This window comes from Dryobates pubescens, chromosome Z (genome assembly GCF_014839835.1).
Source record: "Dryobates pubescens isolate bDryPub1 chromosome Z, bDryPub1.pri, whole genome shotgun sequence".
NCBI lineage: Eukaryota > Metazoa > Chordata > Aves > Piciformes > Picidae > Dryobates > Dryobates pubescens.
Genome location: NC_071657.1, coordinates 132855651 through 132877052, shown reverse-complemented (window position 1 = coordinate 132877052; position 21402 = coordinate 132855651). Strand labels below are relative to the sequence as shown.

The following is a 21402-nucleotide window of genomic DNA, read 5'->3' as shown; positions in this document are numbered from 1 at the left end:
CTGTTTTCCGTGCCAGTAGCCACTCACTGCTCTGACAGGGGCTCTGCTGCAGCCTGCAGGAGCAGACTAAATGTGAGAGGTCACTAAAGTGGAAGTCAGCATTGGCTGTGCCTGAAATGTGGCTCAGGGAATATCCAGGGCCTCAGTGGTGAGCAAGTAGGCAAAGGCTATGCAAATGTGTTGGGTGCTGGGGCTGTGATATCTGCAGCCTGCAATGCCTCAGCTTCTCCTTGCTCCTCATTCAGACCTGGGTTAGTTGAGAGCCAAAGCTGCTGAATGACAGCCTGGGACTCACCTCAGGGCTAAAGGATGAAGCTCTGCTTGAGGAGTTTGCCCTCTGGTCTCCTGAAGACTTGGAGGTGATGCTCTGAAGAACAGCATCAGCGGAACTAGAGCGAGTGCCGTAACTGGAGGCTACTTATGCTCATGTTTGGGGGTTGTTGCAGAACAGACAAGTTGCATTGTCTGGGGACTTCTGGAAGAGCCCCTGTAGAGTAAGGTCACTCTACAGCAGCTTGTTCAACAACTTCAGAAGTCCCTTCAGCTTCGAGGGTGAAAGACCACAGCAAATACAGAACAGTTTTCTTCCAGGCCAGAGAGTGAATCAGGAATCCTGGCACCCTGAGGCTGCAGCAGCAAGGAACCACTGATCCATTTGTTCAGAGTTCACTCAGAGGGGCTGGGAATTCCTAGAGACTGGATGTTAGGAGATGTTCCACATTGCAATGACCTTTCTCAGGCAGAATTGGAAAGAGCTTCTTCATGAGAAACCTGCAGGGAGCAGGAGAAGAAATATTTCATTGAGGATTGAGGGAGATCATTGGATCAGAGAGAGAAATGGGTTTGGCAAGGCACCTGCTCATTAGCTTCAATTGCTCCTGGTGCCTTGGAGAGCTGTGGGTGAAGGCACTTGGAGACATGTCCCCTGCTGGTACTGACTGGTCTCTCTTTTACTCTTCCAGACGCGGCATACCCTTGGCCTACGACGCCTGCTCCGCTCCCTCTTCCGTTCCAGGACCCACTTGCCTCTGCTGGTGGCCATGTATCTACTTGCTCTCCACATTCTGCTCTTCCTGTGCTTCACAGGCCATCTCTGAGGAGAGGGAGCAGCCTTTTTCCTCAGGGCTCAGCCCTCTGTGTAGTGAGGTCCTGCTTTTTCCCACTTCACCCAGCTGCCTTCTTATCCCAGCTCAGCCCTTGAGGAGCAGCAGCTCACGCCCGGGTTGTTTGCTGTCCAAGCCTGCAGCAGCCAAGTGCTGGTTTTGCTCCCTGGTTCAGTGCTGTTTGAAATCCATATCCCAAGGAAGCTGCACACACTTTGAAGCAACACAACTTGAATTTCAAAGTAGAGTTTCCAGCTCAGTTGGCATCTCCTGTTTGAAGAAAGGCCAAAACTGGGTGTTCCATTGAGAAACTCTCACTTCTGCCCAGCCAAGCCTGTAAAATGTTGGCAGTTTAGCTGCTGAAAAAGAAAAGGAACCAAACTTTTCACCTCTAAGTTAATAATAATAGTGCTGGCTCTAGCCTCTGTGCACCTCTCACCATGAAAGGTGAAACAAGAGCAGCCAGACTCCTTCATTCCTGTCTGCTGAACCCTTGACACCAACATTAAACCTGCACAGGCTGGGCTGAAGGGTCCCACAATGTGGTGTGTGGACCAAATCAGAATGGTTTGGGTTGTAAGGCACCTCCAAAGCTCATCCAAGTCCAACCCCCCTGCAATCAGCAAGGACATCCTCCACTAGAGCAGGTTGCTCAGAGCCCTGTCGAGCCTCACCTTGAATATCTTGAATATCTCCAGGGATGGGGCCTCAACTACCTCCCTGGGCAACCTGTTCCAGTGTTCCAGCACCCACATGCTAAAGAACTTGTCCTTCATATCCAATCTAAATCTCATTTCAAACCATTGCCCCTCGTCCTGTCACTGCAGGCCTTTGCAAACGGTCCCTCTGCAGCCTTCTTGGAGCCCCCTTCAGCTACTGGAAGGCTGCTCTTAGGTCTGCCTGAAGCCTTCTCCAAACAGGCTTCAGCCTGTCCTCACAGCAGGGCTGTCCCAGCCTCCTGATTATTTTCATGGCCCTCCTCTGGTCCTGCTCCTTCAGGTCCCTGTCCTTCCTTTGTTGAGGGCTCCAGAGCTGGATGTAGCACTGCAGGTGAGGTTTCACCAGAGCAAAGTGGCAGAAATCAAAGTCAGAAGCTCTGGAATTAAACTGGGACTGGAGTTGGGAAACCTTCCATCTCTGCTTTGGGAAGGGCCTGCTCTAGAGAGCTGGTGCTGCTCATTGGACCTGTATGAATCCAAAGCAAATGGACTTATCTTGTAGGATATATGGAAAGCTGTGTTCTCTCAAGAACTCCTGGGAGTGTCCTGGAATTCAGACTGCCCTTCCAATGCTGAATGCAAAGAGGATGGTTCCAGTTGAGTTCCCTGTCAGAGACCTCTTGCTGGAGTTTTGCCAGTTACGTTTTTCCCATGGGAAAATGTGGTATTGCTGGTCAGCCAAGACTTTCCAGCCAGTCAATGAAGCCTACTTCAGAGGATGGATGGATTCCATCATGGTAGCTCAACTAAGCAGATCTCTGTCAGGTCCAGAAGGTTGGCACTACATTTCCCATGGTTGGCACCACCCTTGGTTATCTGTGTGGGCTTCCTCAACCACGTAACAAGTCAGTGACCAAATCCTTTGCCTATAGATTCCTGGGGCCCTGTGCTCCTGTATATAGAATAAAGATTATTTTTCACATGGGTTTTGTGTTGTGTTGTCCATGGCCATGTCAGAGGTCTCTTTGAGGGCGTTGTGCTGCTGTGGCTAACCTTCTCCAGGACCACCATGGGACTGTAATACACTTAGAAAGAATCATAGAATCAACAAGGTTGGAAAAGAACTCAAAGATCATCAAGTCCAACCTGTCACCCAACACCTCATGACTAACTAAACCATGGCACCAAGTGCCACATCCAATCCCCTATTGAACACCTCCAGGGATGGTGACTCCACCACCTCCCTGGGCAGCACATTCCAATGACGAACAACTCGCTTGGTGAAGAACTTTCTCCTCACCTCCAGCCTAAACTTCCCCAGGCACCGCTTGAGACTGTGTCCTCTTGTTCTGGTGCTGGTTGCCTGGGAGAAGAGACAAACCCTCTCCTGGCTACAACCTCCCTTCAGGTAGTTGTAGACAGCAAGAAGGTCTCCCCTGAGCCTCCTCTTCAGGCTAAACAATCGCAGCTCCCTCAGCCTCTCCTCGTAGGGCTGTGCTCCAGACCTCTCCCCAGCCTTGTTGCCCTTCTCTGAACACATTCAAGAGTCTCAATGTCCTTCTTAAATTGAGGGGCCCAGAAATGGACTTCACTGATGATAGGTACCTGGGGTGGGTGGATGATCCCCTCCCAATCAGGCTGTGCTGTCACCCAGTGAGATCTGGAGAGCTGAGTGAAGGAGAACTTCATGAAGTTCAAGAAGTGCAGAGTCCTGCATCTGGGCCAGGAACAACACCAGACTCCAGTACAGGTTAGGGGTTGTCCTGCTGGAAAGCAGCTCCATGGAGAAAGACCTTGGAGTGCTGGTAGACAGCAAGTTCTGCATGGGACAGCATTGTGCCCCTGTGGCCAAGAAGAGGGCCAAAGGCATCCTGGGGTGCAGCAAGAAAAGTGTGGCCAGTGGAGCTAGGGAGGTTCTCTTCCTCTACTCTGCCCTGGTGAGAGGACAGCTGCAATCCTGTGTCCAGTTTGGGGCTCCCCAGTTCAAGAGAGACAGAGACCTGCTGGAGAGAGTCCAACAGAGGCTATGAGGATGATTAAGGGCCTTGAAGATCTCTGCTGGGAAGAAATACTGAGAGACCCTGGGGCTGTTTAGTCTGGAGAGGAGGATGGTGAGAGGAGACCTTCTCAAGCAAGGTCTGTCAGTATCTGAGGGGTGGGTATCAAGGGTTGAAACTGGTCAGGGTTTGGGGTTTTTTTTAGACCTAAAAACCTTTTGGCCCTTTTTACTTTTTGGGGGGTTATTATTGAAGCAGAATAACTTTGGGGGAGGAGGAAGAGCTGAAAATGATGATCCCAGCCTGCTTTTTACACACTAAGAGACATAGCTGTGCCCCACCAAGCACTGCTCCTGGAGCCAGCAGTGAGCCTGCGCCGCATCAGCTTCCCCATGGCACCAGGGGAGGCTTTGGTGCTGGCAGCCTGAGCCCAGCTGGGGGCTGGGGTGCAGGAAGTGGAGACAGCTGAAGTGGAAACAGGAACTTGAGCACAGAGCAGGCTGAGAGCTGCCACTGAGCAACAGGTGCCTGAGCAGAGAGCAGCAAGTGTGCCAGCAGGAGCTGCGGGCAGCATTGGAAGGTGAGACAGCTGAGTGGGGTTTGAGAGTGGAAAGCAAGAAACAAACACCCCCAGGGGGGGAAAAAATGGGGTCTGGTGGGCAAAGAGAGCTCCTTCCTGAGCCAGCTGGGGTGAGCTGGAGGTGCTCAGCATTTGCTCCTGGGCTGTGGTCAGCATTGGTGGGGTTTATGTTTGAGGCTCTAAGGAATCGTACAATCAGTACTGCCAGGGGTGGAAGGGACCTTGAGGATCATCTAGTTCCAACCCCCCTGCCATGGGCAGGGACACCTCACACTAGGTCAGGTTGCTCCCCACGTCTCTGAGTCACCCATCACGGCTGCACCGAGGCTGGTGTGGCAAGGGGGACAATGGGACAAGCTAAAGGGCTGAGCTGCCATGCTGGCTGATGCTCCTGAGTTAAAGGCTGTTTGGAGCCTTGTGGTGGGATTACAGTCAAGGTTTTTCATGACTGCATGAGCCAGCAGTGTAGCCAGGTGGCCAGGAAGGCCAACGGCATCCTGGTCTGGATCAGAAAGGGAGCAGGGAAGTGATGGTGTCCCTGCACTGGGCTCTGGCGAGGCTCCACCTTGAATACTGGGTTCAGCTTGGGGCACCAGTGTGACAAAGACATTGAGGTGCTGGTGTTGAGGAGTTTGAGGGTTTAGAGAGCATGTCTTATGAGGAGAGAGACTGAGGGAGCTGGGGTTGTGTAGCATGAAGAAGAGGAGGCTGAGAGGAGACCTCATTGCTCTCTACAGCTACCTGAAAGGAGGTTGGAGTGAAGCTGATGTTGACCTTTTCTCCCAAGTAACTAGCAACAGGGCAAGAGAAAATGGCCTCAAGTTGCACCAGGGGAGCTTTAGGTTGGACATAGGAAGAATTTCTCTACAGAAAGAGTGGTCAAGCATTGGAACAGGCTGCTCAAGGAGGTGGTGGAGTCACCATCCCTGGAGGTGTTCAAAACCAAGTAGATGTGACACTTGGGAACATGGTGTGGAGGTCATGGAAGTGTTGGGGAGAAGACTTGATGATCTGAGAGGTGTTTTCCAGCCTGGTGGGGGGTTTTGCAGAGCAGGTGGTGAGACCCCAGTCAGGGCAGGGTTTGAGATGCCTGCTCAGATCAGCTGCCTGGTTGAACAGCCCTGTGCCAGCTGGTTTTGCTGCTCTCTCCTCCTTCACAAAAACCAACCACAAACTGCAAATATCCTTGGAGGGAGAGGTGCTGATAAACTGGGGAGGAGAAAAAGAGATGGAAAGGTGGTGTTAGGCTGTGTTGGGTTGTCCACATGAGCCTGCCTGCCTCCTCCTGCTCCTCTGTTTGCAATCAGCTGTATTCATTTTGTCACCTCCAGTGTGGCACATTCTTCCCAGGGGCAGCCTGGAGCAGGTCCAGAGAAGGTCAATGAAGCTGGGGAAGGGTTTGGAGAACAGGGCTGGTGAGCAGCAGCTGAGGGAACTGGAGAAGTCTGGAGAAGAGGAAGCTGAGGGCAGAGCTTATTGCTCTCTACAACTACCTGAAGGGAGGCTGGAGTGAGGTGGTGCATGGTCTTTACTCCCTAGTATCAGGTGGTAGCACGAGAAGAAATGGGCTGAAATTGTGCCAGGGGAGGTTTAGGTTGGAGGTGCAAGTGTGGCCAGGGGTTGGAACAGGCTGCTCAGGGAGGTGGTGGCATCACCACCCCTGGAGGGTGTTCAAGAAACATGTGGCCATGGCACTTTGGGACATGGTTTAGTGCCCATGGTGGTGTTGAGTTGATGGTTGGACTGGATGAGCTTGAAGGGCTTTTCCAGCCAAAACAACTCTCTGGGCCTGAGGGGCCCTGTGCCTTTGAGAAGCAGTAGTATCATAGTATCAGTCAGAGCTGGAAGGGACCACAAGGATCATCTAGTTCCAACCCCCCTGCCACAGGCAGGGACACCCCACACTAGGTCAGGCTGGCCAGAGCCTCATGTGGGCTGCTAGGTGAGGATGCATCACAAAGAAGTTCTCATGCCTCCTCTTTGCTTGGTCTCAGGTCTGTGTGATGCTTGCAGTGAGGTGAAACAGAGCTCACAGCCCAGTCTTTGCTTGCACCTTCTGTAGGCTGTAGCCTTCCTCTCTCCTTAGTGAAAAGCTGCTTTGGGGGCCAGCAAGAACAATCTGGGGCCAGTAAGAGTTGGTAGGACATGAGAGCCTGCTGGGAACGATTGTAGGGACAGCCAAGCCACCTAATCTTTCTTGTGTCTCTCATTCTGAGGCTTTTCTATCATCTTTTGTGCTTTTTTTTCCTCAGTGTCACCCCTGAAATTGAACTGTGGGGGTTGGATTTCACCTCACTTTTACTTGACTTCCTCTTCCTGGGCATGTTGCTTCCTCCAGGCCTGTGTGAGCCCTACCAGCAGAGCTTCATCCTTCTCAGCCCTGCACACTTCACTTTTAGCCTCATTTCCTCTTTTTGTTTTTTACCATAAGACACAAACCAGCAAAGGCTCTGCTGTACCAGCACTGCCAGACCAGCACAGGGCATCACCCTGAACCTTCTCCACCACACTAAGCAGCGATTAAAAGGTTGGAAAGCAGACAAAAGACTTGAGAGTCCAACCTCAGGTGAAAAAAAAGGATCATATCATGCTGGTAGAGCAAGCCATGGCCTCTGGTGTGCTTGCAGAAGGGAGGTTAAAGCAGGGAGCAGCCTCCACAGCACAGAAAAGCAGCACAGGCTGGAAATGCTGACCCTGGTAGGTGGGTGGTAGCCAGAGCTCACACTAAAATAGGGGGTGCCTGCAAACTGTGGGGTCAGCGTGCATGAAGACTTGGATTAACACTTAAAATCCCTCTGCTGTGCTGAAAGAGGTGTGAGGGTTCGAGAGTGGCTGCTCTGGGGTACCCTGTGCTGTATGACAGAGGGGACAGCAGGGCAGGTGGCCTGCAGGGTCCCTTCCAGCGCCCCTGTCCCTGCCTGCTGCGCTCTGACAGCACCTCCTGCTTGTGCAGATGTGGAAAGCAGCTGTGGGCCACGACGTGTCGGTGAAAGTTGAGGCTCAGGGAGACGACTGGGACACAGACCCTGACTTCGTGGTGAGTGGAGGGAGCCAGGCTCTGCTCAGGGATGTCCAATGACAGGACAAGGGGCAAGCTCGAGCAGAGAAGGTGCCACGGGAACAGAAGGGAAAACTTCTTCCCTGTGAGGGTGCCAGAGCCCTGCAACAGGCTGCCCAGAGAGGTTGTGGAGTCTCCTTCTCTGGGAACATCCCAAACCCACCTGGATGTGTTCCTGGGTGACCTGCCCTGGGTGATCCTGCTCTGGCAGCAGGGGTTGGACTGTGGCTGATCTTTCGAGGTCCCTCCCAACCCCTAACATTCCGTGACTCGGTGTCTGCCGCGGTCCCCCGTACACCGGTGCTGATGGAGTACAGCAGTCAGCACCCTGGACCCCCGGCCCGGCTGCCGGGGGCTGGCTCGGGGCGCCGCTGACGGCTGGGTTCGCTCCGCAGAACGACCTCTCGGAGAAGGAGCAGCGCTGGGGAGCCAAAACCATCGCGGGCTCCGGACGGGCCGAGCACATCGAGTGAGTGCGGTCCCAGCCCCGGCGGGGACCTCGCAGCGGCCGCGCCTGCTCCCTACCACCGCGGCGGCCGGGGACGGGAAGCGGCCCCGGGGGCGGAGGGGAAGCGGCAGCGCCGGCGCCGGCCGAGAGCAGCCAAATAAGGGCTGGTGCGGGGCGGAGAAGGGCTGCCGGGGTGCGCTGGGGCTCCTCGCTTGGGGCTCCTTGCCTGGGGATCCTCGCTCGGGGCTCCGGGGCTCGCTTCCGGCCCCCGACAGCGGCCGGGCTGCAGCCACCCGCCCGGATTCTGCCGGCTCCTGGCCCCGGGGTGCTGCGAGGGCTTCGCTTGCCAGACCTTCGGACAGCGGCAGCCTGGTGGCAAAGGCTTCCTGCGTCCTCGCTGCCCAAAGATGACCCTGTCCTGCAGCTCTCCCGGGACGTCCCAGCTCTGTAGATACCCTAGCACAGCCAAACCCCGCAGCTCCCCCGGGACATCCCAGCTCCGCAGATGCCCTAGCACATCCCAGCCCCGCAGCTCCCCCGGGACGTCCCAGCTCTGTAGATACCCTAGCACAGCCAAACCCCGCAGCTCCCCCGGGACATCCCAGCTCCGCAGATGCCCTAGCACATCCCAGCCCCGCAGCTCCCCCGGGACTTCCCAGCTCTGTAGATCCCCTACCACATCCCAGCCCCGCAGCTTCCCTGCAAATCCCTGTCCCACTCTACACGGTGCAACACCCAGGTGAAGGCAGAGTCCATCCCTCAGTGGGGGCTGCAGGGTGGTGTACAGAGGCACCTACTGAGCCGACTGCCAGGCAGCATCATCTCCTGCCACACTGCAGTGGCTGCACCCATGCAGCTGTCACCAGTGTGGGCACGTGGAGGCATCAGGCCAGGTTTATGTCCTGCTCTTTGCTGTGCTCTGGCTGCTACAGTGGCACAAGGGTGCTGTAGGTAGCTGCACGGTTCTGCACCATCCCACAGAGACTTGCTCTGACTCTGTCTTACCAGCATCCATCAGCTGAGGAGCAAGGTGTCAGAGGAACATGAGGTGATCAAGAAGAAGGAGCTGGAGACTGGCCCCAAGGCCTCCTATGGCTACGGGGGCAAGTTTGGCACAGAGCGGGACCGGATGGATAAGGTAACAGTTGTGGAGGGCTTCCTCGGGTCCCAGTGGAGAAGGCTCTTTGTCTTACAAAGGGAAGAGCAGCCCTGTTGGCTAGCCTGATCCCAAAGGGAGGGCACGGCGAGCTGTGTCACCCTGCCAGGCCGGCTGTGTGTGCCTGTGTCACCCTGTCTGTCTCCTCAGTGTGCCGTGGGCCATGAGTACGTAGCTGATGTTGGGAAGCACTCCTCACAGACTGACGCAGCCCAGGGCTTCGGGGGGAAGTTCGGAGTCCAGCGGGACCGAGCTGACAAGGTGCGTTGGACCTGAAGCGCCTGCTGGTGGCCTGTGCTCAGCCCCTGAAACACTCTGCTTGCATTTAAGGTCGTGGCTGCAGTTTGCCAGGTGCTGGTGGGTGCAGGTCTAGGCATGCCATGCATGCTCCCCCCCTGCACACAGGGCAATGGTGACAAACCTGTGAACTCTGCTGCCTCTGCTGTGCATCAGCATTCTTGCACTGGTCTGTCCGGGGGCCCGTGGGGTTTTGCACCTCCAGACCCCCAAACTGTTCCATGCATGGTGTCTGGCCATGGCAGGACTGGGTGGTGGCAGCAGGGCCCTGTCCCTCCCCTGCCCAGCCTGGTGTCAGATGCTGCCCAGCTGCCTTGCCTGCTGGCAGGCTTGGGATTGGGAGCTTGTCCCACGCTTACCTGGAGCATGTGGGCTCTTGTGAGGGCTCCTTCCTGGGCATGCTGCCCCAAGGTGGTATTAGAGGCTGAGGAATCCTGGACCAGCCCAGGAGTGGCCAGGGAGCAGGGTCCCAGCCTGGCCCCTGGAGCAGGGTGGGTGAGACCCAGCATGGCCCTCAGGGTGCCTGACATCCTCCCCTTCTCGTTTCAGTCAGCTCTGGGCTTTGAATACAAGGGTGAGGTGGAGAAACACTCATCCCAGAAAGGCAAGTCCATGGCACATGTGGCCTCTTGACACTTTGCCCACCTCCTCTCCTGCTCCCAAGCCCCTGTGCTGTCTGTTGTAGCACTACCTCTTTTGCTGTCCCACTCCAGTCACTGAGCTCTGGTGACTCTGAAAACTTTAGAAACAGGAGGGTTTGGTTTTTTCCCATACTGGAGACCCTAGCATCAAGGTAACAGCCATGAAAATAAATACTTGCTGAGAACAGCAGCCTGGATGGTCCATCTCACTGTGACCCAAAGGGCAAGTCATTATTTAATTAAGTTTAAGAGTAGTTGAGAACTTAGAGTTTCATCCTTCATCTTCAATCTTCATCTCAGTCTTCTGTGAGACAGAGAGTCAGCCTTGAATACAAAATGGTTTCTTCATGCATAGTCCTCTAGACCACAGTCTTCTGGAGGAGCCCCAACTTCATCCTGTGAAATGCAGATCTGCAGGAGTTGGGTCAGGGTTCCATCAGCTCCTCCTCCTGAAGGGCAGGATTTGGAAAGGGAGCTGCAGAGGAGGTCTCTGAAAGGAAAGAGTCTCTGTGCAGTCAGCAGCTAGCTAGGATGGAGGCTGAAATTCCTCAGACATCAGCCAGGGGTGAGGCAATCCTAAGGGAAAAGTTGAATTCAGGAGTCACAGGATCCCAGCGTGGTGGGGTTGGAAAGGACCTCCACAGCTCCTTCTGTCCAACCCCCCTGCCAAGGCAGGCTCACCTAGGGCAGGGTATATGACTAGGAGATGGAGGAGGGTAGGTGTGAGGAAGAGATGCAGTGCCTCTGTCACATCATGGTCCAGAGTGCCAGAGACAGTCCAGGTGAGAGCTGGAGCACGTCTCCAGATGTGGAAGCTTCTGCCCTTGCTGCAGCACCCAGAGTCAGTAATATCCTTGCAGAACTAAGGTTCCACCATAGCAGATGTAAGCTGTGCAACAAAGGGTTGCCATTTCTTCTATGCTTTCAAGGGCTCAGTATTCACAAACCTTTGCAGAGGTTGCCATGCCTCTGCCAGGCTGAAATCCTTGCCCTGGAGATGCCTGAGATGCCCAGGCTGGCAGTGCTCAGGCCTTACCTTGAGTGGGTGAGCTCCCACTGCCTCCCCAGCTGCCTTTGGCACATCTCTTTTCTTCCTTGCCCTCTCAGCCTGCTGTGTCTCCTGCTGCCCATGGCTCTCAAGCCCTCCTGCTGCCATGATCCATGCTTGCCCTGAGTGCCTGTCCCCATGAGCTTTGATCCTCACTGGCCCTCATGGTGCCCCCTGCCATCCACTGTCCCCTCCAAGCCCTCTTGCTTTTCCTATCATCATCCCTGCTGATTCTCTCCCTCCCTGGTGCTTGCTTCTCCCCCTCCCTGGTTCTTGCTTCTTCCCATCCCTGGTGCTTGCTTCTCCCCATCCCTGGTTCTTGTTTCTCCCTACCCCTGGTGCTTGCTTCTCCCCCTCCCTGGTGCTTGCTTCTCCCTACCCCTGGTGCTTGCTTCTCCCCCTCCCTGATGCTTCTCCCCATCTTAGCCCCCTCCCCTCAGCCAGTCCCATGCTTGGGGCAGCATTTCACTCCATGCACCACCACAGATTACTCCAAGGGCTTTGGTGGCCGTTACGGTGTGGAGAGGGACAAGGTGGACAAAGCAGCTGTGGGATTTGACTACAAGAGCCAGGCAGAGAAGCACCACTCTCAGAAAGGTGAGCTGGGGAGCCCAGAGCAGCGGGCCAGCAGCAGGACTGGAGCTTAGGGGGGCTGTGGAGGCACTGTGCTTGGGGTTTTGCATGAGCAGTGGAGAATTTTCAGGGAGATGTGGGGTGTCCACTGCCTGCTGCAGGGTGAGGCAAGCCACACCACGCTGCGTGGCTGTTGGAGGAAGAACAGCCTAAAGGAAGAGCTCTGTGGGCACAGGGATGTCCTGGGCAGTGTGTCACCAAAGAAAGGGGGCAGGAGCAACCCAGGCAGGTACTCACAGCACGTTAGTGTCCCAGGGAGGAGAGAGGGCTGCAGCTGCAGACACCACTGGGATATCTTGCCCTGCTCTTGTGGCCTTCCAGTATCTGAAGGGGGCCTACAAGAAGGCTGGGGAGGGACTTCTCAGGATCTCAGGTAGTGATAGGACTAGGGGGAATGGAATGAAGCTGGAGGTGGGGAGATTCAGGCTGGAGGTGAGGAGGAAGTTCTTCCCCATGAGAGTGGTGAAGCCCTGGAATGGGTTGTCCAGGGAGGTGGTTGAGGCCCCATCCCTGGAGGTGTTTAAGCCCAGGCTGGATGAGGCTCTGGCCAGGCTGATCTAGTGTGGGGTGTCCCTGCCCATGGCAAGGGGGTTGGAACTAGATGATCCTTGTGGTCCCTTCCAACCCTGACTGATTCTATGATTCTATGCTCTGTGGCTTACTCCCAGGTTCTGGGCAGGGAAAACTTATTGTCCCTGAGCTGACAGTGCTGCCACTTCTCTTTCTCTCCCTTACCTCTTCTCTTCCATGCCATGATCTGGATCACCATGGCTAAAGACTACACTGTGGGCTTTGGAGGGAAGTTTGGAGTCCAGAGGGATCGTCAGGACAAGAGTGCCCTTGGCTGGGACCATCAGGAGGAAATCCAACCCCACGCTTCCCAGACAGGTAGGACAAAGCTATGGAGGTGGCAGCACAGCTTCCTTGGAGCACACACACACAGACCCTCCAGCTAACAGTTCATGCCTGCCAGAGAGCCAGCACAGGTTGGACTGGATGAGCTTGGAGGTCTCTTCCAACCAGCTGCATTCTGTGATTCTCTAAAAGAGCTTCTGCCCAGAGCACTTTGCCTGTCTTGCCTCTCTTTACTTCCATGTGCAGGAAGATGCAGGCAAAGCTGAGTCCTTTCACTGCTCACAGCATTCTGATGCCAGAGTTGCACACAGAATAGAAAACAACAGAAAATAGCCCCCCCCACACACCCCCTTTTGTGGTTGTTTTTATTGCTTCTTTGTCTCATACAGATTATGCCAAGGGATTTGGAGGTCGTTATGGGGTCCAGAAGGACAGGGTGGATAAGGTAAGACTCCCCATGTTGCATCCTGCAGTTGCTCTCTGCTCATCACTGCTGCCAGAGGAGAGGCTTTGCAGGTGGAGATGAGGTCCCACTCACAGCTCTGCAAGGCTGAGGCCACTGTCCATGGAAGAGCACAGGAATGCAGCCTGGGGTGACCAACGTGCAGGGGATGGATGCCCTGGGCCTCAGGAGGTGGCAGATTGCCAGGCTCCTTTCCATGTTACCAGTGACTGCTTCTGCCTGGAGTGCCCAGCCTTGCTGTCCCACACAGAGGTCACATCACCACTGTGCATCCTCCTCTGCTTGGCTCCATGAAGCCTTTTCAGCCCTTGGGGTGCCACCCTCCAGCAGGAGCAGCCCCTGCCCTTGGCTGGAGGGCAGCAGCACTCCCACAGTTCAGGGAGGCATCAGGGCTGCAGATGATGAGCACAGCTGGGGACAAAGCTTGAGCCAGACCCAGCAGGGGATCTCTTCCCTGGCTTTGCCCAAGAGCTGGGCACTTCATCTTCTTCCTCTTGCAGAGCGCTGCAGGCTTTCATGAGATGGCAGCTCCCACCTCCTCCTATGAGAAGACAAGACCACAGGAGGCAGGTGAGACCACAGAGCATTGCTCCTGGGCTTGGTGGGAAGCTTTGGGGCTCAGGGTGCCTCTAGCAGCACCCTGGCAGGCATCTGCGGTGGTGGGACGTGGGTTAACCCTCACTGAGGGGCAGAAGGTGGCTGAACTGCAAGTTCCCCTGGGAGAAGGCAGAGGTCTGCCTTTTCCCTGGTGGATGGAAGCCTTTGGGCAGGCTTGCTCAGCTGTCTTCTCCACAGGAGCTTCTGGTGGCACCGGCAGCCTGCGGTCGCGCTTTGAAAGCATGGCAAAGGCAGCAGAGGAGGAGAGCAGGAGGCAGGCCCAGGAGCAGAGGCTGAGGCGCCAGGCAGCTCCACCACAGGTGAGCCCTGGCCACCGTGCCTTGGCCTCCAAGGCGTGTGGAGCAGGCTGCTCCTCAGAGCCACACAGCTCCATCTCCTTCTGCCTGGTCTCTTGGCAGCAATCTCTTGCCTGAAGTGCTTCCCTGCGGCTGGGGAACCTCACAGCAGGCGCTGGGCTTTCCCTGCTGGCCCTGCCTGCTCCCAGCTGTGCCCCCTGTGCTTTGCCCAGGCTCCTCCTTGCTTCTGGTGCCTGCCAAACAGCATGGCTGCACCTCTCCAGTGCTGCCAGCCTGGCAGCCTGCACTTGGGCTTCTCCATGCTGCAGATGGTACCCAAACCCTCAGCTTTACAAGGCCTCCTTCTGCATTCAGTGTGCAGATGAGGTTCCACCAGCAAAGTGCTCTCTGGCTGCCCAGACGTGGTGGAGTCTCCACCCATGGAGCTATTCCAAACCCTCCTAGAGCACTCTGCTCTAGCTGAACCTGCCTTAGCTGAGGGGATGAACTAGTTGATCTCCAGAGGTCACTTCTCCTTGAGACCACTTTCAGCAGCCCTCCTTCCCCCCCTCCAGTCATTACAGTCCTGCTGGTGTCCAGTCCCTAGGGCAGGTCTGTGGGAGCTGGAACAGATTTCAGCCAGGGTGACAATTTTCTGAGTTGCTCTGTTGGGAATGGGAACAAACATGGCTCTGGACCTCATGCAGAGGGACTGAGGGGATCTGGTGGCTTTTTTTTCCAGCAGGATATCCCACAGAGAGAGAAGAACCACACTGCAGCAGCTGTGCCAGCAGCACCAGCTGTGCCAGCTGCACCAGCTGTGCCAGCAGCACCAACTGTGCCAGCAAGGGTGCCCAGGAGTGCTGCCCAAGACAGGCCTGTGTCACAAGAACAGGTACCAAGGTGGGCTGGGGACAGCCAGGACAGGGAGCAGGAGAGAGAATGGCACCTGAGGGGCTGTGTTTCAGCCCTGCAGGAAGAGGTGGGGTGCAGTCACAAATGGGGGAGGCTTTGGAAGGGGTGAGGTGGGAAGCAGTGGGGTATGGTGATGGGACATGGCTGTACAGCACCTTACATCATCAGACAGGCTCTTGGACCAGGTCAGTGCTGTGGCAGTACCCTGAGCTCAGGTTCATGAGCCATAAGGGTCTGCCCAGCAGTCCCAGGTGCCAGCTCAGCACAGGCCTAGCAGCTGAGATGTTTCCCCATGGAGCAGAGGACAATGCTCCGTTAGTGTCATGGCAGCACTAAAGGCAGCTGCAGGGGAGCAGGATCCCTGCTGTTGGGTGCTGTGCAGCCACAGGAGAGCTGTCTGCAGTGGGACATCTGCAGGTGGCTTTCCTGTCACTTCTCACTTCGTGGCAGGAGGCCAAAGGGGAGGATGAGGAAACGCCACCTGTTTTGCCACCAAGACCAGCAGATCTGGGCGAGGAGCTGTGCCAGGATCAGCCCATCTACAGTGAGAGTTTGGATGTTGGTGCAGACTATGAGGAGCTGATAGAGCCCTCTGACTACTGTGATGGTACCAGTGGAGGTGCTGACTATGAGGAGCTGCCAGCACCCTTGGAAAAGCCAGATGCCATCTATGATGAAGGAGGAGATGGAGGTGAAGACTATGAGGAGATCCTCCCCACAAAGCTCAGCCAGAGCCAGCCCTACCTGGGTGAGTACAGATGGAAAAGGCCATGTCTCAGGGAGCTGCTAGCTGTCTGCACCCCTCACTGATTGTGTGGGACAGGCTCCAGAGGGAATTTGTTTGCTGAAGGCTACTGTGGTCAGGGTAGCAGCTCGTGATGATGGAGACCTGGTTGTCTCCCACTCCCTTGCTCTGCTCTGAGATGTGAGATCATCAGCATGGGATGAAAGTATCTGGAGAAGGGGAGATTTAGATGTTAGGAAGAAGTTCTTCACCGTGAAGGTGGGGAGACACTGGCACAGGTTGCCCAGGGAGGTGGTGGAAGCCTCATCCCTGGAGGTTTTGAAGGCCAGGCTGGATGTGGCTATGAGCAACCTGCTCTAGTGTGAGGTGTCCCTGTCCATGGCAGGGGGGTTGGAACTGGATGATCCTTGAGGTCCCTTCCAACGATGACAGTTCTGTGATTCTGTCATAGCTTCATTGGTACTGGAGATGGGAAGTGATGGGGCTGGAGTTGTGCCCAGCCTGTTCCTTGGGAGAGGAATAGGAAGCATCAGGAGCTTGCCTCTCTCCTTGCAGGAGAAGGTGGGAGGCCATACCTCGCTTTGAGCCAGGATCCATCTCTGTTGATAGGGTCTGGATGGGGTCACCCCAAGGCTGACAGCTGGCTGCAGGGTGGTGCTGGCCAGTCCCTATATGGCTGCTTTCTGCCTCTTTCTTATCTGCCCATCTTGTCTTCTGCAGAGGACACAGACAATGTTTATGAGGTGGAGGGCTCTGGGACCTGTGCAGTGGCTCTCTATGATTTCCAAGGAGGTGAGTCTGTCACCCAGGCTGTGGGGAGAGGCACTGTGAGCTGACTGGGGGGTGGTACAACAGGGAGAGGGTGGCTTATGCCCTCAGCAGTGCTGGGAACATTCCAGCCTTTGGTGGTTTAAATGTCTTCCTCTTGGAAAGCAGCATGAGACTTGACTGGGAAACAGAAACTTTCATCTGATGGAGAACCTCAGCAAGTTTGCTGATGAAACAGAGCTGGGGGTGGGGGTGGCTGACACCTGTCAGGCTGTGCCATCCAATGAGACCTGGAGAGGCTGAGAGCTGGATGCAGGCAAACCTCAGGAAGTTCAAAATGGACAAGTGCAGGGTCCTGCATCTGGGGAGGAACAACAGCAGGCACCAATACTGGTTAGGGGTTGTCCTGCTGGAAAGCAGCTCCACAGAGAAAGACCTTGGAGTGCTGGTGGACAGCAAGTTCTGCATGGGACAGCAATGTGCCCCTGTGGTCAAGAGAGCCAATGGTATCCTGGGGTGCATCAAGGAAAGTGTGTCCAGCAGGGCTAGGGAGGTTCTTCTTCCCCTCTACTCTGCTGAGACCACAGCTGGTATACTGTGTCCAGTTTTGAGCTCCCCAGTTCAGGAGAGACAGAGACCTGCTGGAGAGAATGCAACAGAGAGCCACGAGGGTGATAGGGGACTTGAGCATCTCCCCTGTGAGGAGAGACTGAGAGCCCTGGGGCTGTTTAGTCTTGAGAAGACTGAGAGGGGATCTAATCAAAGTGTACAAATGTCTGAGGGGTGGGTGTCAAGTGGAGGGGGCCAAGCTCTTTTCAGTGGTGCACACTAATAAGCCAAGGAACAGTGGATACAAACTTGAACACAGAAGATTTCAGCTCAACATGAGAAGAAACTTCTTTACAGTGAGGGTGACAGAGCACTGGAACAGGCTGCCCAGAGAGGCTGTGGAGTCTCCTTCTCTGCAGACTTTCCAATACATCCACCTGGATGTATTCTTGTGCAGACTACCCTGAGTGATCCTGCTCTGGCAGGGGGGTTGGACTGGATGATCTCTGGAGGTCCCTTTCAACCTCTAATGCACTGTGATACTGTGAGAACTTGTTGTCTCCCACCCCCTTGCCCTGCTCTGAGGTGTGAGATCAGCAGCATGAGATGTTGGACTGCAGCAAGCATCTGCTGGAGCAGAGGGCTGCTGTGGGCTCTGAAAGGCAACAAAGCTGGTGAGGGGTTTGGAGCACAAGCCCTGTGAGGAGAGGCTGAGGGAGCTGGGGTTGCTTAGCCTGCAGAAGAGGAGGCTCAGGGGAGACCTTCTTGCTCTCTACAACTCCCTGAAGGGAGGTTGTAGCCAGGTAGGGGTTGGTCTCTTCTGCCAGGCAACCAGCACCAGAAAAAGAGGACACAGTCTCAAGCTGTGCCAGGGGAGGTTTAGGCTGGATGTTAGGAAGAAGTTCTTCATAGAAAGAGAGATTGGCCATTGGAATGTGCTGCCCAGGGAGGTGGTGGAGTCACCATCACTGGAGGTGTTTAGGAAGAGACTGGATGGGGTGCTAGGTGCCATGGTTTAGTTGATGAGATGGTGTTGGATGATAGGTTGGACTCAATGATCTCAAAGGTCTTTTCCAACCTGGTTAATTCTATCCTATCCTATCCTATCCTATCCTATCCTATCCTATCCTATCCTATCCTATCCTATCCTATCCCATTCCATTCCTCTCCTCTGAAGAAGCTGGAGCTGGACTGATGCTCCTTCTCAGCTTCAGCTGTGCTGTTTGATGGGGATGGGATGAGCTGAGGCTTCTCAGGATGTTTGTTCTGTGTGCTGCTGGCCGGGAGGGTGGCAGAAGGGCTGTTGCAGCAGCTCTCTCTGGGGTTATCCTTGCATTGTCACTGTCTTTGTTTACATTGTCACTGTCTTGTTGGTTTTGTTTGGGTTTGTTTTGCAGATGGAGATGATGAGATCTCTTTTGATCCTGATGACACCATCACACACATTGAGATGGTGGATGAAGGCTGGTGGAGGGGACAATGCCGGGGCAGAGTAGGCCTCTTCCCAGCCAATTATGTGAAGCTTCTTCAGTGAAACCAGCATTGTCCAAGCTGCTGCCATCCAAACCTTTGCCTCTCTGCTTCAGCCTTTTGTGTGTTACTGGCTTCCTTTGGCTCATCCTGGCATGCCTACATGGCAAGAAATTACAAGGATCAAACATGGCAGTGTCTGAGGGATTGTTTTGGCCTCGTCCCAAGAGGACTTTGGTTCCCATCCACTTCTGCATGGGAAAAGTGGGATGGTTTAAAGCATGTGAGTGTGATAGGAGGCATCTTTCCTACCTAGGCTGTTCCACCTGTCAGCCAGCAAGACTGCAGGAGAAGTGAAGTCCATTCCTGTTCCCAGCTGGGCAGTTCAGAGAAAGGAAACACCAGCTGTAATCCAGCCAAGGTGGAAGGGACATGTGCTATGGGAACTTCTGAAGTTGCTGTGGCCCTGGCTCTCATCCTACCCAGGGTCAAGGAAAAGAGGACTGTGAAGGCTGCCAGCCTTGCCTTTGTTCCCAGGAAGGGTTTCCACTTGCAGGATGAGCCCTGTTTGCAGCACAGGGTGGAGGAACATCCAACCAACCACAGAATGGCTTAGGTTGGAAGGGACCTCAGAGCTCATCCCCAACCTCCCCACCATGGGCAGGGACACCTCTCAACTGAACTCAGCTGCTCAAGGCCTCATCCAGCCTGGCCTTCAACACCCCCAGGGAAGAGGTGTTCAAAAACCAAGTAGCACTTGGGGGTCACTTTCTGGAGGTCATGGAAGTGCGGGGGAGAAGACTTGATGATCTGAGAGGTGTTTTCCAGCCTGGTGGGGGGTTTTGCAGAGCAGGTGGTGAGACCCCAGTCAGGGCAGGGTTTGAGGTGCCTGCTCAGATCAGCTGCCTGGTTGAACAGCCCTGTGCCAGCTGGTTTTGTTGCTCTCTCCTCCTTCACAAAAAACAACCACAAACTCCAAATATCCTTGGAGGGAGAGGTGCTGATAAACTGGGGAGGAGAAAAAGAGATGGAAAGGTGGTGTTAGGCTGTGCTGGGTTGTCCACATGAGCCTGCCTGCTTCCTCCTGCTCCTCTGTTTGCAAGATGGAGCAGAGGTTCCACGGGAACAGAAGGGAAAACTTCTTCCCTGTGAGGGTGCCAGAGCCCTGCAACAGGCTGCCCAGAGAGGTTGTGGAGTCTCCTTCTCTGGGAACATCCCAAACCCACCTGGATGTGTTCCTGTGTGACCTGCCCTGGGTGATCCTGCTCTGGCAGCGGGGGTTGGACTGTGGCTGATCTTTCGAGGTCCCTCCCAACCCCTAACATTCCGTGACTCGGTGTCTGCCGCGGTCCCCCGTACACCGGTGCTGATGGAGTACAGCAGTCAGCACCCTGGACCCCCGGCCCGGCTGCCGGGGGCTGGCTCGGGGCGCCGCTGACGGCTGGGTTCGCTCCGCAGAACGACCTCTCGGAGAAGGAGCAGCGCTGGGGAGCCAAAACCATCGCGGGCTCCGGACGGGCCGAGCACATCGAGTGAGTGCGGTCCCAGCCCCGGCGGGGGCCTCGCAGCGGCCGCGCCTGCTCCCTACCACCGCGGCGGCCGGGGACGGGAAGCGGCCCCGGGGGCGGAGGGGAAGCGGCAGCGCCGGCGCCGGCCGAGAGCAGCCAAATAAGGGCTGGTGCGGGGCGGAGAAGGGCTGCCGGGGTGCGCTGGGGCTCCTCGCTTGGGGCTCCTTGCCTGGGGATCCTCGCTCGGGGCTCCGGGGCTCGCTTTCGGCCCCCGACAGCGGCCGGGCTGCAGCCACCCGGCCGGATTCTGCCGGCTCCTGGCCCCGGGGTGCTGCGAGGGCTTCGCTTGCCAGACCTTCGGACAGCGGCAGCCTGGTGGCAAAGGCTTCCTGCGTCCTCGCTGCCCAAAGATGACCCTGTCCTGCGGCTCTCCCGGGACGTCCCAGCCCTTCAGCTCCGCTGCGATATCCCAGCTCCGCAGTTTCTTTGGGAGATCACAGCCCCGCAGCTCCTCTAGCACCTCGCAGCCCTACCGCTCCCCCGTGACATCCCACTCCTATTCTGCAGGGCTGAAGGCAGAGTCCATCCCTCAAGGGGGGATGAACGCCTCCGAGGAGACCTTATTGTGGCCTTCCAGTATCTGAAGGGGGCTATAAGAAAGCTGGGGAGGGACTTTTTAGGGTGCCAGTTACTGATAGACTGGGGAGAGTGGATCCCTAGAGGAGAGTAGATTCATATTGGATGTTAGGAAGAATTCTTCCCCATGAGGGTGGTGATACACTGGAACAGGTTGGCTGGGGAGGTGGTGGAAGCCTCATCCCTGGATGTTTTTTAGGGCCAGGCTAGATGTGGCTCTGAGCAACCTGATGGAGTATGAGGTGTCCCTGTCCATTGCAGGGGGGTTGGAACTACATGATCCTTGAGGTCCCTTCCAAGCCTGACCACTCTGTGACTCTGAATCGGAGGTCCATGCTAATCTATGGATTGCCTTGCAGAGATTGAGGGGTTTTCAGTTCTGCACTCAGCAACCTACGCCTAGCAGGGCAAGAACGAGGTCTTGGGAGCTGTCACTGACGTTCTGGCTACATTTTTTTTAATCAGTGAGAAAATACAGGGATCTTATCACAGAGAACCTCTGGCACATCCACAAGGTGTGTGACCACCACTTCTGCCTGGGATGAAAGCTGAGCTCTTGTGTGTGTTTGCTGTAGTTACCCCAGCTGCAGAAATCAGGTTGTAATTGCAGAAGCAGGGCAGGGGAATTCATTTATGAGAGCACAAGCCCTCTGGTAAAGATACTGCAATAGGATGCAGGAGAAGAAAATTAATTTCCTCGATCCATCCTAGTTTTTCCCAGTGATTTCTTATGTCCCTACACCAATTTCTCCATTTGTAAGGAAAGGTAACCTGTTTTCTAGTTTGGGGCTGTCTTTAACAAAGAGTGGATTAATGTTAGGCTTAAAAAAAATGCTAATAGATTACCAATATTAGTAATGGATATTTAGGCACTTACCTTTCTGAAAGGGTTATTTGCTCACCTTAATATTGAGAAGAAACAACTTTCTGTCCTCTAAACTGCTTGTGGAGAGCTGGAATAGTCAGCATTCTTAAGGTGT

The 21402-nt window shown here is 55.3% G+C and overlaps 2 protein-coding genes across 2 annotated transcripts in view; both read left to right on the top strand.

The window, feature by feature from the left end:
- The window catches only part of GOLGB1 (golgin B1), a 33334-nt gene extending 31553 nt beyond the window's left edge, over positions 1-1781 (top strand). Inside the window, exon 19 of the mRNA XM_054177867.1 lies at positions 963-1781. Coding sequence (XP_054033842.1) covers positions 963-1097 — 135 coding nt within the window. The 3' untranslated portion in view covers positions 1098-1781. The remainder of the gene's footprint in view (positions 1-962) is intronic.
- A 2487-nt stretch (positions 1782-4268) lies between these two features.
- On the top strand, positions 4269-18457 carry LOC104306308 (hematopoietic lineage cell-specific protein). The gene is made up of 15 exons (XM_054177865.1): positions 4269-4339; positions 7293-7376; positions 7793-7866; positions 8854-8983; positions 9152-9262; positions 9848-9902; positions 11474-11584; positions 12398-12508; positions 12865-12920; positions 13439-13508; positions 13734-13855; positions 14574-14790; positions 15129-15494; positions 16212-16283; positions 18206-18457. The coding sequence occupies exons 2-15, from the start codon at positions 7293-7295 to the stop codon at positions 18340-18342; spliced, it is 1716 nt and encodes a 571-aa protein (XP_054033840.1). The 5' UTR covers positions 4269-4339; the 3' UTR covers positions 18343-18457.
- The last annotated feature ends 2945 nt before the right edge of the window (positions 18458-21402 follow it).